The sequence below is a fragment of the Neofelis nebulosa genome, chromosome 12 (genome assembly GCF_028018385.1).
Source record: "Neofelis nebulosa isolate mNeoNeb1 chromosome 12, mNeoNeb1.pri, whole genome shotgun sequence".
In the NCBI taxonomy this organism is placed as follows: Eukaryota; Metazoa; Chordata; class Mammalia; order Carnivora; family Felidae; genus Neofelis; species Neofelis nebulosa.
Window position 1 is genome coordinate 37479402 of NC_080793.1, and position 13203 is coordinate 37492604.

General features: G+C 50.7%; 2 protein-coding genes across 6 annotated transcripts in view; one reads left to right on the forward strand and one right to left on the reverse strand.

The window, feature by feature from the left end:
• The first annotated feature begins 2606 nt into the window (after positions 1 to 2606).
• Positions 2607 to 4662, forward strand: CIMIP2B (ciliary microtubule inner protein 2B). Of its 2 annotated transcripts, none has more exons than XM_058695013.1 (6): positions 2607 to 2706; positions 3088 to 3311; positions 3401 to 3618; positions 3816 to 3867; positions 3945 to 4142; positions 4410 to 4662. In XM_058695013.1, the coding sequence occupies exons 1-6, from the start codon at positions 2645 to 2647 to the stop codon at positions 4496 to 4498; spliced, it is 843 nt and encodes a 280-aa protein (XP_058550996.1). In that variant the 5' UTR covers positions 2607 to 2644; the 3' UTR covers positions 4499 to 4662. The 2 variants fall into 2 exon arrangements, with proteins under 2 accessions (XP_058550996.1, XP_058550997.1); XM_058695014.1 differs by having other exon boundaries at positions 4090 to 4142.
• The window catches only part of RUSC2 (RUN and SH3 domain containing 2), a 67143-nt gene continuing 58543 nt past the window's right edge, over positions 4604 to 13203 (reverse strand). For all 4 annotated transcript variants that reach the window (XM_058695000.1, XM_058695001.1, XM_058694999.1 and 1 more), the window contains 10 exons: positions 10098 to 10727; positions 9678 to 9863; positions 9390 to 9530; positions 8225 to 8301; positions 7841 to 8015; positions 7645 to 7750; positions 6878 to 6924; positions 5620 to 6427; positions 5388 to 5525; positions 4604 to 5306 (listed from right to left, as the gene is read on the reverse strand). In XM_058695000.1, the coding sequence (XP_058550983.1) occupies positions 5105 to 5306; positions 5388 to 5525; positions 5620 to 6427; positions 6878 to 6924; positions 7645 to 7750; positions 7841 to 8015; positions 8225 to 8301; positions 9390 to 9530; positions 9678 to 9863; positions 10098 to 10727 (2510 nt within the window). In that variant the 3' untranslated portion in view covers positions 4604 to 5104. The remainder of the gene's footprint in view (positions 5307 to 5387; positions 5526 to 5619; positions 6428 to 6877; positions 6925 to 7644; positions 7751 to 7840; positions 8016 to 8224; positions 8302 to 9389; positions 9531 to 9677; positions 9864 to 10097; positions 10728 to 13203) is intronic.

The window sequence follows — 13203 nt, forward strand, 5'->3', positions numbered from 1 at the left end:
GTGAGATCATGACCTGAGCCAAAGTCAGACACTTGACTGGCCACCCAGGCACCTCTGTTATGCATCTTTTTAAACAGCATTTTAAACTGCTTACTTTTCTTGGGACCCTCTCTCATCCTGGCTGACTTCCCTTTATTGTCCAGAATGCCACCAGCCCATGCAAGGGGACAGGATCACTATTATGGGCTTAGACTAATTAAGACTCATTCCCAGGGCTGGCTCCAAGCTTCTCTGAAGTTTCTGGCTGCTCCACAGAACAGAATTAAGGTTCTGTTAGGAAGAAGGAGATGGGAGTAGGGAACAGGTACACAGTGTGCAACCAATAGTTGGGTTGGATTCTGTTAGGGAATCCACAAATCCAGGTTGTTAACCTTGACACACTGTTACTTTTCTGGGCTCCCCTCAGTTCCCATCCCTGTCTAGCGTATTTCCTTAATAGTGAGTCAAGTCCCCTACAACTCTAGCTCTAAAGGACACATTCCAAGGCTGTCTTTGGCAGAACAGCAAGGAACGTGAAATGTATTCCTTGGGGCCCAGTGTGCTTGTGTAATCCCCAGGTCAGTGACATGTGTTTGGTCAGCCTGGGCACTGTCAGTTGGGTAGGGGGAAGAGCAGAGTCTCTGCCTGCTGGAAAGGTATACTGACCTGGCCCTGACTCAGCCCCAGAGCTGAGTTCCAGTCATGCTCCCTTCTGAGATCTCCTTTATTTAAAAAAAATTTTTTTAATTTATTTTTATTTTTTTAAATAAAAACTTTTTAATGTTTATTTATTTTTGGGAGAGAGAGAGAGAGAGAGACAGAGCACAAATGGGGGAGGGGCAGAGAGAGAGAGGGAGACACAGAGCCTGACACAAGGCTCAAACTCATGAGCTCTGAGATCATGACCTGAACCAAAGTCAGATGCTTAACCAAATGAGCCACCCGGGCACCCCTGAGATCTTTCTGGTCTGTACTCCTCTTAGAATCCGAATTGTTTTCCCCCTCCTTTTTTTAAAATTAAAAAAAAAAATTAAATGTTTATTTATTTTGAGAGAGAGAGAGTGAGTAGGGGAGGGAAGAGAGAAAATGTGAGTAGGCTCTGCGCTGTTCGATCCCATGAACTGTGAGATCATGACCTGAGTTGAAATCAAGAGCTGGACGCTTAAAGAATTGAGCCACTCAGGTGCCTCCCCTACTTTTTTATAGTTTGTATTTATTTTGACAGAGAGGGGAGAGAGAGAGAATCTCAAGTAGGCTCCTTGCTGTGTTAGTGCAGAGCCTGACACAGGGCTTAAACCCACAAACAATGAGATCATGACCCGAGCCAAAGTCAAGAGTCGGATGGACACTTAACCAACTGAGCCACCCAGGCACCCCTTCCTTTTTTTTTTTTTTTAAATATGCTCTGCAGCCAGTGTGGGGCTTGAACTCATAACCCTGAGACTAAGAGTTGCATGGTCTACTGACTGAGCCAGCCAGGTGCCCCCTGAATTGTTTTCTTAACAAATTCTAATTTGTTCTTAAAACCCTAGTCTTAAAAACCCAACATTACTGTCGTATCTCCTTTCCGTGACCTCCCACATTAGGAAAACCAATATCCACTGAATTTACTAACCAGTCACAGATCTCCCATATGTGTTAGAAGCTTTGAGAAAGTATTAGACAATAGGGAAGAAAATTAAGTTTTAGTAGCTGTGTGCCAGGTGCCTGGGGTAAATTCTTTCCCACACTGACTTTATCCTTAACAGCACCCTGATAGGTTGGGTTATTTTAACTTTCATGTTAGAGTTTAGGGAATTCAGGTTCAGAAGTTAAGTTGCCTGCTCACAAAAGGTAAGGTTGGCTCAAGGCCACAAGCCATTAGGAGCGCATGACTGCGTGACCTCATGCCCATGCTCTTTCTCCTACCCTTCCCCTCTTCTGACTTCATGGTCTTTACTATTACAAAACACATTTGTATATATTAATTTTAGCCTCACAACAGTTGCAGGGTGAGTCCTAGTATCTGCATTTTGTAAATGATGGTGGGGTTCAGAGACACTAAATGACTTGCCCAAAGTCATGTGGAGTTTAGCTCTTCTGACTACAGAATGTGTGTAGGAAAGCATGGCATAATTTGTTGAATGATGATCCAGATTATGGTGGGTAATCAATAAATAATTCATCAGATTAAATTACTGAAAATAAACAATGTCACTGCTTTGAGGTCCCTAGGTTCCTTTTTCTCCCTGTGACCTCCCCTCTGGGCTTCCCTCAGAGACCTCTTTTCCCAGGAACTCTATCACCTCCAACCAAGACTCGCAAAGAGTAGCACCCACATGTCTTCAGGCAGGAGGCTTAAGAAGGAAGGGTCTTCTTTTATGATAGAGCTGAGTGGACCTAACAGTTTTTGTTCTTTCCCTTCCCACCTTAGGCCTTCCTGGAATGGGGAGGCCCTACTCAGACTTTTCCCTGCCCCACTTGGCCGACTGCATTTGTTCTGCAGTAGACAAACCAGTGAGTCCCTGCTCTCCTGTTTCACTGGCCTTTGCCCTGGCAGTTATCAAACTAATGCCTCCTCCTCTCTCCTCCCCTGGCACTGCCTCCTGCCTCTGGCTCCGCCCCACAGCCCTGGACACAGTGAGTTTGGGCTCCAAGGGAAACAAAAGGAACTGCCTGGATTCCCATGGCTATGGCCAGCACCTTCATACCAGGGCTGAACCCCCAGAACCCTCATTATATCCCAGGGTAAGACTTCTGCTTGCTTCTGGAAATAGGCATATAGGGATATGGGAATTGTGCCACTTAGATCTTGGAGGCCAAGTAGACATACTGGTATTTGGGAGGCCCAGGGCTGGGATATTTACGGTGTTTGATGGAAAAGGAAAAGCAAGGCAATAGTGGTAGCTGGGCCTGCCACAAAACTCTGTTGTCTTCTCTATGGTAACAGGGTAACAGCAGAGGGGAAGGGTTGAAAACCTAGAGAACTGAGAAATGCCTGCTCCAAATAGGCACACAGCTGAATCCAGAAAAAAAAATCAGGGCTTCAGAGGTCTCTGTGTCTATCTCTGGGGGTGATGGAGCAGAGGGAGACTGGAGGTGAGTTGGGGGGGGGGTCCTGTGCTACAGGTACACCGGACACTGCCCACTACTTCGGTTCAGCATGGGCCAGACCTATGGGCAGATGACTGGTCAGCTACTTCGAGGAGTTCCTGGCCTGGCCTGGCCCCCTGCCCATCGCACACTTCTGCCTCCCATCCGGCCTCCACCATCTCCTGAGGTTCCCAGAGGAAGACCATCTGTCAGGCGTGGACATGAAAGGCTCAGTTCCAGCATGATCCCAGGGTACACAGGTATGTATGTGTGGTCTGAAAAGGTGTCCCTGTCCCAGAACATGTGCCCCAAACACTAATCGAAATCCTCCTTGCCCCCTCCCACCCAGGTTTTGTACCCCAGGCACAGTTCCTCTTTGCCAAGAACTGTAGCCAGGTCTGGACTGAGGCTCTGAATGATTTCACTCAGTGGTCTGGGGGACAAAGGAGTCAAGAACTGCCGAAGGAAGCCAAGGGAGAAAAAGACGTGGGGAAAGACCAAGAACCAAAGCCAGAGTCAGAGCTGGAGGCAGAGAAGGAGCTGGAGCCGGGGCAAGAGGCAGAACAAGTGAGACCAACAAGGCTGGAGAGAGTGCAGGGGGAGTTGGTAGTGTGACCAGGCCTAGGGGTGGCCATGAGTAGCATGACTCTGGGTACAGGGAGTATGGGCCTGACTGCCAGCTCCAGCTCCCAGGGAGCTTCTGGTAGAACACAGGAGCTGAATTTGATGCCCTTATTTTTTCTCTATCAACTTCCCCTCACAAGGCTTCCCCCTATTCCATGGATGACAAAGATCCTCGCAAGTTCTTCATGCCAGGTGAGAGGAAGTGGGTAATGATCAAAAGCATGGGGAGGCTCCCAGGAGGTCCTGACTCAGTATCCCCATCCCCCTAGGCTTCACTGGTTATGTGCCCCGGGCCCGCTTCCTCTTCGGCTCCAGCTTTCCTGTGCTCACCAACCGGGCACTGCAGGAATTTGGACAGATGTATTCAAGGGGCAGATCCCAGAAGGATGCCAAACATCTCCCCCCACTTTCTAGGACCTACCCTCAGAACCTGGGCCTGTTACCTAACTATGGAGGCTATGTGCCAGGTGAGGATAGGCCCAGAGGGAAGTTTCGGGGACCAGAGTATTTGTACGTGTGTGGCACGGGTGGAAGTGGTTTGGGGGGTTGGAACTAATAGATATGGACGGGGGGCTTGGATCATGTGGTTCAGCTTACCACTGCGCAGGAAAGGAAATGGAGGTAGCCCACAGTGGAAGTTGGGACAAGATTTTGGAGGGCTTAGGCACTGGCTGAGAAATAAATGGCTTTTCCATGCTACCAGCTACAAGTGACAGACTGTCTTGTCCATATAGGGTATAAGTTCCAGTTCGGTCGCACGTATGGGCATCTCACCCATGATGCACTGGGCCTCAGCACCCTCCAGAAGCAGCTCCTGGTATAGGTACCTGGACTTCAGGTTCTGTCTTCCCTTTCTTCCTATCCCAGCCATCCTTTTGCAAGGAAGAGAGGTGGGCCACAGGGTGGGGGGAGGCACAAAGAAAAATGGTTTGGAGGCCGAGCACCTTTTTTATTAATAGGTGTAATAAATAAATAAATAAATACATACATAAACAGAAGTCTGGGCTCCTCCTCCCTCTTCTGACCACCAGGCACTGGCCACAGCCTATTTACATTTGGGGGCTTAGGGAGCTGGCCCCAATACTGTCACCCATCCTCCTCACCACCTGGCCTAGGGAACCCTGCAAATGGGCCTCTGGTCACCTCCCTCCATAGGGACATGCTTATCTGTACCTATGGAAGGGCCAGCCCAGATGGCCGGGGAAATCCTGGCAGCCCAGTGCTGCATCCCTTCCCTCCTTTCCGAGGTGGAGGTCTGGATGAGGTCACTGGGACAGTTAACGGGGAGTAATTAATACTGAGCACAGGGATGTATGGCCCCCAGCTCTTAGTCTGCTCTCTGTGGCCAAGCCAGAGGGCTTGGGAAGGGCTCTCAGGCTCTGAGTTGGGGGTTATGAGGGTCCCTGAGGCCACCAACATGCACAGGGCCTCAGTTTTGGCTGCTTCCAGGGGTTGGACTTGGAGTTGGGGTCAAGGTCACATAGGCCAGTGGCACCAGGCCGGTGTCGGGGCCGCGGCTGCAGCGCAGCCAGTCTCCTCCAGCTGGCCCCAGCACCCGGAGGATATCTCCCTTGTGGAAGCTCAGCTGTCCAGGGCCTGTGGCCAGATGATGGCACAGTGCCTTCACCTCGCTGGGGAAACAACAAATGGAGGTCAGAGAAACCCCATCCAAAGCCAAACCCAGCCCCCCAATCCTATCTCCCAGGGCTTACCAAGGAGGCTTGGAGGGCAGAGCTGGAGAGGGTGGCTCCTGCAGGGTCTCCCTGGGCTCTGGCTCCCGGCGGGCACCCACTGTCTGTGCCACTAGTTGGAACATGGACTTGTCCAGGCTCAGCCAGTCAGAGGGTAGCCTAGAAGAGAGCAGCTAGAGCTCTGGCTCTGTCTGTACCCTGGCTTAGAGAGGCTCCCCAAATCCCTCCGTCTACACTATGGGATGCCGCTCACCTGTTTGCGGGCCGGGTCTCACGCTGAGCCTTTCGGGAGCCAAAGAGGTGGCCCCACTTGATGCCCCCAGGTGAAGGTTCTGAGGCTCCTTCCTCATTTTCTGCTGAGGGGGCAGTGGACCCTTCCCTCTCCCGGCTGCGCCTCAGCTCAGCCAGCACAGAATCAGGGGGGCTCCCCATCCAGAAGGGCCAGCCCCTATCCCGGCCAAGGGTCTCCTCAGGGGCAGGGCAGGCCTCCGCCCCCTCGACTACTCCCTCTCGAGGGGGTGGCCCCCCACTTCCTGACCCTTTCTTTTTCTCACTGCTGCTACTGCTGCCACCACGGGGGAACCTAGAGCACTCAGCTGAGCCATCGATGTAGACCTGGGAACTCTGCATGAGCTGGTACCACCAGCCGGCCTGCCCGCCTCGGGCCCACCTGCCACGCCCTGGGCCCCCAGCTGCCTCTGCCACCTCTTCTGTCTCCTCTTCCTCTTCATCCTCTCCACCTTCTGAGGCACCCACACCCTTCACCCGCTCCCCATGGACTGCCCTCTCCGTGTCTCCAGGGCCCTCCTGGCCCCGAGCCCGGGCCAGCTGCAATGTTGAGTGGGCGGACAGCAGTAGGTCCTGGGACACCCGCAGCAGCTCCTTGTGCTGCCGCTGCTGCTGCCCACTTTGCAGCAGCCGGTGCTGGAACAGCAAGTCGAGGCTGAAGGGCAGCAGGGCCAGGGGCTGTAGCAGCAGCAGCAGCTCCTCAAAGAGGCTAGGGCACACAGTGTGTGCTGCACTCAGGAAGCCCCACGGCTGGTAGTGGGTCTGGATGATATCTAGGGGAGAAAGAGAGAGGCCTGAGTCACACAGAGAAGCACAGCCTGGCCTGGGATGGGCCTTTGAGAAGCAGCCCTGGCAGAGCCACCGCATATGGCCACACAGGCTGTGTACTGTGCCCTCAGATGCACTCCAGTGGAAACGATGCCGCCTCAAGTTGTGCAGGTCGCAACCTCCAAACCCTAAGTGGAAGCCCCAAGTTCAGAGTGGAGGTGTTGGGGTTCCTAGCCACCCTGACTTCCACACTGCCTGAGTATCCTGCTGACTCCAAGGCTCTAACACAAGTAGAAGCTGGGGGAAGTTTTGGGCAGAAGCCCCGGCTTTGAGGATGAGTTTGTGGGGTTCCCTCCCCACCTCTAGAATCTGTAAAGAGCTGTGCCTCCCTCTTTGAGCCTCTGAGGTCTGGCCTATATTGAGTTTGCAAGAGAGAACAGTGTTCTGGGCATTACCTTCGTGGTTATAGAGGTGGTTAAACCAGAACTCCAGGGACCGGATGCTGTAGGGAAATAGGTGAAGAGAGTTGAATCTTGTGTGGATATAGCCAGATGATAAGGTACAAAGGAGATGGACATCGGGTCAGACATAGAGCAGAGGTATAGGCTGAACACCCCCCTTCTATGGCTACCTGGTTCATTTCATGTAATCTAGTTCTGGAAAGTCAGCGGGGACGTTGGGAGGGGGTGAACATGTGATTCACAAGCCAATTTCTTCCCTCTAGAAAGGAGTTGGCTTGCATAGGACCCAAGAAGTCAGGGCAGCTACTGAGTGAGAGTACAGGGTACACATCCCAAAGGGGATGGCCTGGGCCCATACTTGAGAAAGAAAGATACTAGGATGTGGATCTCAAGATGGATTTACGGGCAGGCAGGATTTGGAAGTAGTGCTGGAATGGAGTGGATCAAAGTTTACAATATCCAAAGAACCAGATTAATTTCCAAATAAGCCAGATTATGGATTAAAAACAAGATTAAAAGCAAATGACCATGTTGGTGATCAGTGCCAGAGGGTTGTGGGTGTGGTGGGAAACCAGTGACCTACTGAGAGAGGCTATAGCTAGATGGGAGTGGCGGGGGAAGGAGGAAGGTGAGCCTGAGCCCTGGCCACAGATCCTGTGGATCCACCTGACTGTCTCAGTCTAGGGAGTTGGTTCCTCAGAAGTGGCGGAGCCTAGGGGAGAGGGCTGGTGGTTTGCAGCTCTGTTGCCCCACACACTCACTTGAGCAGGCCAAGAATGAAGGCGTTGAAACGCATGGTGTGACTGGTGAGCTCTGGGAATTGGCTGACTTTGTTGTAGAGGCCATGCAGGACCTTGGTAGACGGGCCTGAGAGGAAGCCAGAGTTAGCAGTCACATGTCCAGTCTCTGGAACCCTAATCTCAGCCTGGAGTCCCCATCTTGCCACCCAGCACTTACCCAGCTGTGTGGAAGCCTCAACCACACTCCACGGCATGTTCTTACGTTGCCCAATGATGACATCTAGCACAAAGGCCTTGAGCCCATCCTCCAGCACAGCCTGGACCGCAGGGCACAAGTACTTCAGAACCAGGTGGCCCACATTGGGGCTCACAGAACTATTCCCCAGCTTTGCCTGTGGATGCAGTAGACAAGTACAGAGAATCATTTGAGGCCTGACCTTGGTCCTTTCTGACTCTCTTAGGCCTGAGCATGCTTCTCTTGAGATCCCCATCCCGAAGCTCCCAACTCTGGGTTCTTGGTGCAAGAGAGCAGGAGGAAGTGGTCGCACAGAATGGGTGAGGGTCAGCCGGGTAGAGTTCAGCTCTCCAGTTTCTTGCCTACCTTCACCCCAGGATCCCGGCTTGTGCCAAAATGGGCCACAATGAGGTCCACAGCAGTGTTAACTGCTTTCACCAGCCCTGCAAGTAAGAATTTGATGTGTGACAGGTTCCTAAGCAAGTCCCTGGGCAACGTGGCTGAAACGGAGCCCTCTGTGGAGAGAGGGAGGGGCTTCCACTCTTTCTCTCTGTCTCTGCACACGGATCTCAGTCTCACCGAGGACCAGTCCCTGGCCCCTTGTTTTTGCCCAGTTCTCAAGCCCTGCACTGCTTTCACCACCAGTGGATCCATCTCACCAACTGCATCTTCAAGACCTTCTTACTCCATATCCTAGATCAATCTAACTATTCATCTTCTCTGCTATGAGAAACCAGGCTAGTGGCTGCTGGAGAAAGTCCGGGGCCACTCATAACAGTGATCGACAAGGGCACTTCTTGGATGTGCGTCTCGTGGTACGCTCTGCTATCCTTTCACGTTGCCAAATCTTTACCCCTCTTCTCAAGCCCTTGATTCTACTTCACCTAGAGAACAGAGGTGACTGGTCATGAATTCCACATCCCTGTCCATCCAAAAGACCTAACTACATTCTACCTAACCTCCCCCAGGGCCCACTCACTCTCCATCTTGTTCAAGGTTCTTCCCTCTTCCTAGGTTTGAATCTCCCACTCTTCCTCTGCAAGGGACCTTAGCTTCGTCTTTATTCCTTCTCACAGGCTCTTTCCCTTCAGCCCACAGTGACGTTCAGTTCTTTTCGCATCATCTCACTGAAGCAGCTCTCTTAGACCAGTGGTGCCTTATTTGCTAAATAGCTTAGTAGATGTCACCATTATGCTTACCGAAGCTGTTAGTCCCTGTAGTACTTGAACTGTCCCCAAGAGCACATGGCCATTTATTTATGGCAAAGTCTCCCTCACTATAAGTAGCTCTCCAAGGCAAGAGACTGAAGCCCGATTCTTAAGCATCTGATAAATGACCCTTGCGTGCTCATGTACACACACCATACACAATACACAGACTTCTACCTCTTGCCCCAATTCCTGTGCTAATTCTTTCCTAGCACGTGGAGTTCTAAAATAGGGAAATAATCTGGAAGACTAGACAGTATGGCAATGGGCACAAATAGGCACTGACAACAGAATTCCTGGCCTGAGCTGGGGGTAATATTCACCTTTTTTCTGAAGTAGGTCAATGGAAATGGCCTCTGAGTTGCCATCTGGGGACAGACAAAACTCAGCTGGAGGCTTCTCAGTCAAGGAAAAGGGGTCTTGGAAGTCAGGGCAGGTCAGCGGTAATGGCTTTACTACTTGACCTGCAAAGAAGAGAAAAATCAGTCTCAAGCAACTCTCCTAAGAGTTGCAGCTGGGTTCTGTGTTCCTGTGGGGACTGACCCCTTCTCCAGCCCTGCCAAGCTGTGGTAGAGCCTGCTCTGGGTATACTGGGGACCTGGGCCACACACCATTCATCCGGCAGTTCAGATGGCCAGCAGCACTGAAGGAGCCAGGGAATTCAAAGATGGGGTTCCTTCGGGCCAGTCGAGCTTCCTGCGGCCTTCGGTCTAGGCTCCCTGACAATCCAGGTGGCCCTAGTGGGTTCTTCCTCCTGTATTCCCGCCACTTGAGTGCTTGAGGGGACAGGTGGTTGGCTGAAAGCAGAACAGATTAGCAGAAGAGACAGACAAGAGTTAGCAGGAGATAGCACTTCATATCCACCCAGTGGGCCCATATAAAATATGAGGGCTGGGTGTGTGTGTGGATATTATCCATAGATAATATGGGGAAGGAGATGTAAACGTTTTAACCCCTGACCCCAGGCTAGAGTATAAGAAACCATTCAAAGGGGAGGTAAAGATGCTTGGGGTGGGGGGTAAAGCTCATACCATTATTGGGCCTGGAGGCCATGCTGCCCTCACCACCTCCCCGGGCTAGACTTTCTGCTCGACTGAGGCTAGATCTCCAGGAGCCCAGAGGAGGCAAACTTCCTGTTCCATGGAGACGGTACTCAGCCAAGGTCAGTATCTTCTGATCCTCCTTCTGTGGCTGCTGCGAGGTGGCAGGCCGGGCAACAGGAGGACAGGAGTGGTTCCATGGGGGTGGGCTTTCTGTGGCTGTGGCCTGCTCTGGAGGAGGGGAGCACGAGGTGGAAGCAGAAGAATCGGTGCTGGGCCCAAAGGGGCCAGCACTGCGGATGGGGGAGTAGCTACCCAGGGGTGACGGCCGTGAGGTTTCTAGCTCAGGACCAGCTTTCCTGGCACCTCTGTTGGTGGCTGCCTGGGACTCCCCTGAGGGAGCTAAGGCTGGAACTTGAGCAGTGGGGGCAGCCAGTGAGGCAGGCTGCTGTGCACGGCTACAACCAGAGAGGCTGTAGAGCTGGGAAAGGCTGTGGAGGGCTCGGGCCTTGGCCAACTGCTTGGGGAAGTGGTGCTGGAACACGAAGGGCTGGATGGGCAGCGTGGTAGGCCTCTGCTCCTTGCTGTAGCGAAGGACTGGTCGGCTCTCAGCACCACCTCCTGTGGCAACAGTGATGGAGGAGGAATCAGACAGATTTGCCCTGAGACCCCCATGAGAGGAAGCAAAGAAGCAGACAGATGATGCTCACTGGGGAGAGGGGAAGAGACAGGCAGCACCTGAATTGTAGGAATTGAATGGGGTAGGGGTAATCCAAGTTTGGGAATGTGACAATGCCCCTCCCATCTTTTGTAAAACTTTCCCTATTGTCTTTATGATAACTGAACTCTCTTGTACTCTTCGCTATTCACCCCTTCTTCATTTTCTTGACTTCAAGGGTGGATATATCTTAAGGCTCCATTCTTTGATCTCCCTTTACACATTCTCCCTGCATTGTTCAAGTTCAGACATTCATACACATGACTCCTGAACCTTCAGCTTTAGCCCCAACCTTCCCCTTGATCTCTGGATCATTCTGCTTTAGGATTCTGCTTTCACATATTTTTTATTTTATTTTATTTGAGAGAGAGAGAGAGAGAGAGAGAGAGAGAGAGAGAGAGAGAGAGAAGCAGAGGGAGACACAGAATCTTAAGCAGGCTCCATTCTCAGCACTAAGCTGAAATCAAGAGTCGGATGCTCAACCAACTGAGCCACCTAGGTGCCCCAAAGATTCTGCTTTCATTTAATAGTTGCTATTTTAAAACAGTTCATCTATCGCCTTTCTCCTGATGACTTTCTTCAGTCAATGGCAGAAACACCATTTCCTTTGTTTCGGAAGCCTAAAGAGTTGGAGTCAGAGTCACATGATCTTCAGGGTAAGATACTATTTACTTCAAGCTTTTGCTCATCATCACCTTTCTCTGCTAAAGCTGACTCATTTCATTCTTAAGCAAATCTAACCATGATATTTCCTTATTTGCAGCTGGGATCAGACTCCTGTCACCCCTATCCACCCCATTCCCACTTTTTCACAATTCTGGCATTGGAGCCTCACAGTCTTTATTTGCTCCCTCTACACAGAACGGTGGTCTCCAAGACTGATCCTCTCCTGTTCTTTCAGCCAATCTTCAGGTCAGCGTCTCTCAAGACATAGGGCTCCGAACTAAACACAGAACTCCAGGATACTGCATAGCCTGATGGTCTTTGTGTGTGTGAGCTACGCTTCTAATAACACTGCGTATACTGTAAACATATGGATGAACACAAGGTGGCGCTACAAGCACCTACAAAGCCTAAACCCCTGGGTGTGGCTCGCTAGCACAACTCTGGCCGCACAAGTCTGTGAGATAGGAATTAATATCCTTACCTGACAGATCAGGGTATTGGAAATTTAGAGATTAAGTCATTTGCCCAAGGTCATACAACTAGGAAGTGGCAGAGGTAGAACTCTGCCTAAGCCAGAGTCTGATTTAGGGGCCAACGTTCTCTTTATCACATTGCACTACACATGAAATGGTAGCCCTCATCTTTTCCCATTTATTTATTACTTCAGTGAGTCTTAAGGGTACAGTGATCACAACCCCATGGTGGGGGGGTTAGAATCATTCCTAAGGGACGTGTTCAAAATGTACCCTCCAGTAGTCATCCCCAATCTGTGCTAAGAGCAACCTTTGTCATTCTCCCTTTGCTTACTGTGCTCCAGCCACACTTCCTTCTGTCCTTAAACATGCCTAGTTCATTAACATCTCAGGGTCTCTTGCACTTGCTGTTCTGCCCCAAATCTTCTCATCATTCAGGCATCAGCTCAAACATCGCTTTCTCAGTGGCGACCACCCCAGTCACAAGTCACACTCTATCTCATTATCCTGTTTTATTTTCTTTTTAACATTTAATCACTATCAGAAAGTAATCTCATTTGTTTATTGTCTATTACTCCTCATGAGGGCTCCAAAAAAGCAGGGTTTTTGAATTGTTCATTGATGTATCCCCAGTGCCTAGAATAGAGCCAGGTATGTAGTAGGTACTGAATGAATATTTGTTAAATGAATGAATCCCCACTGTCTCCCTTGGTTCAGTCTAGTCTCACTGCATCCAGATCTTCTTACATAAATCAGACTGCTTCCTAAAATACCAATTTTATCCCATGGCCCTACTGCCCACAGAATAAAGTCTAATCTTCTCAAACAGGTGTCCATACCTGCCACCAATTAGGCTGCTCTCCCCTCAAACTTCCACACCTGCCATTCTCACTGACACCACTCTCCCCACTCTGTCCCCAACTTTAAGCACACAGCTTTCCCTCTGGGAATGCCTCCCTCCTTTCCATTTATTTAAATATCAAATTTCAAGGCTGAATGGACCCTGGCTATCAGATTAGGTATTTCCAACCCCAGCTTTATTATACCCCCTATATGAAGTATGTTTGTATTAGACTGTTTATTTCTACTCTTTAAAAATCCTCCCTAAGTCCCCAGGATAGGGTTTGAGGCAGAGAAGTAAGCTCAGAGAAGAAGGAGGAGCCTAACCTGGGGAGTGGGTCTCAGTTATGTCCCCAGGGAAAACAGACTAAGGCTTCACATTTTTCTACGTGACAGCTCT

Excerpts from the sequence above, each read along its gene's own strand:
- CIMIP2B (XM_058695013.1), top strand. The coding sequence starts at position 2,645 with ATGGCTATGGCCAGCACCTTCATACCAGGGCTGAACCCCCAGAACCCT. Across the intron at positions 3,619-3,815 it reads CGGGGCAAGAGGCAGAACAA|GCTTCCCCCTATTCCATGGA; the intron begins GTGAGACCAACA and ends TCCCCTCACAAG. Across the intron at positions 4,143-4,409 it reads CTATGGAGGCTATGTGCCAG|GGTATAAGTTCCAGTTCGGT; the intron begins GTGAGGATAGGC and ends TTGTCCATATAG.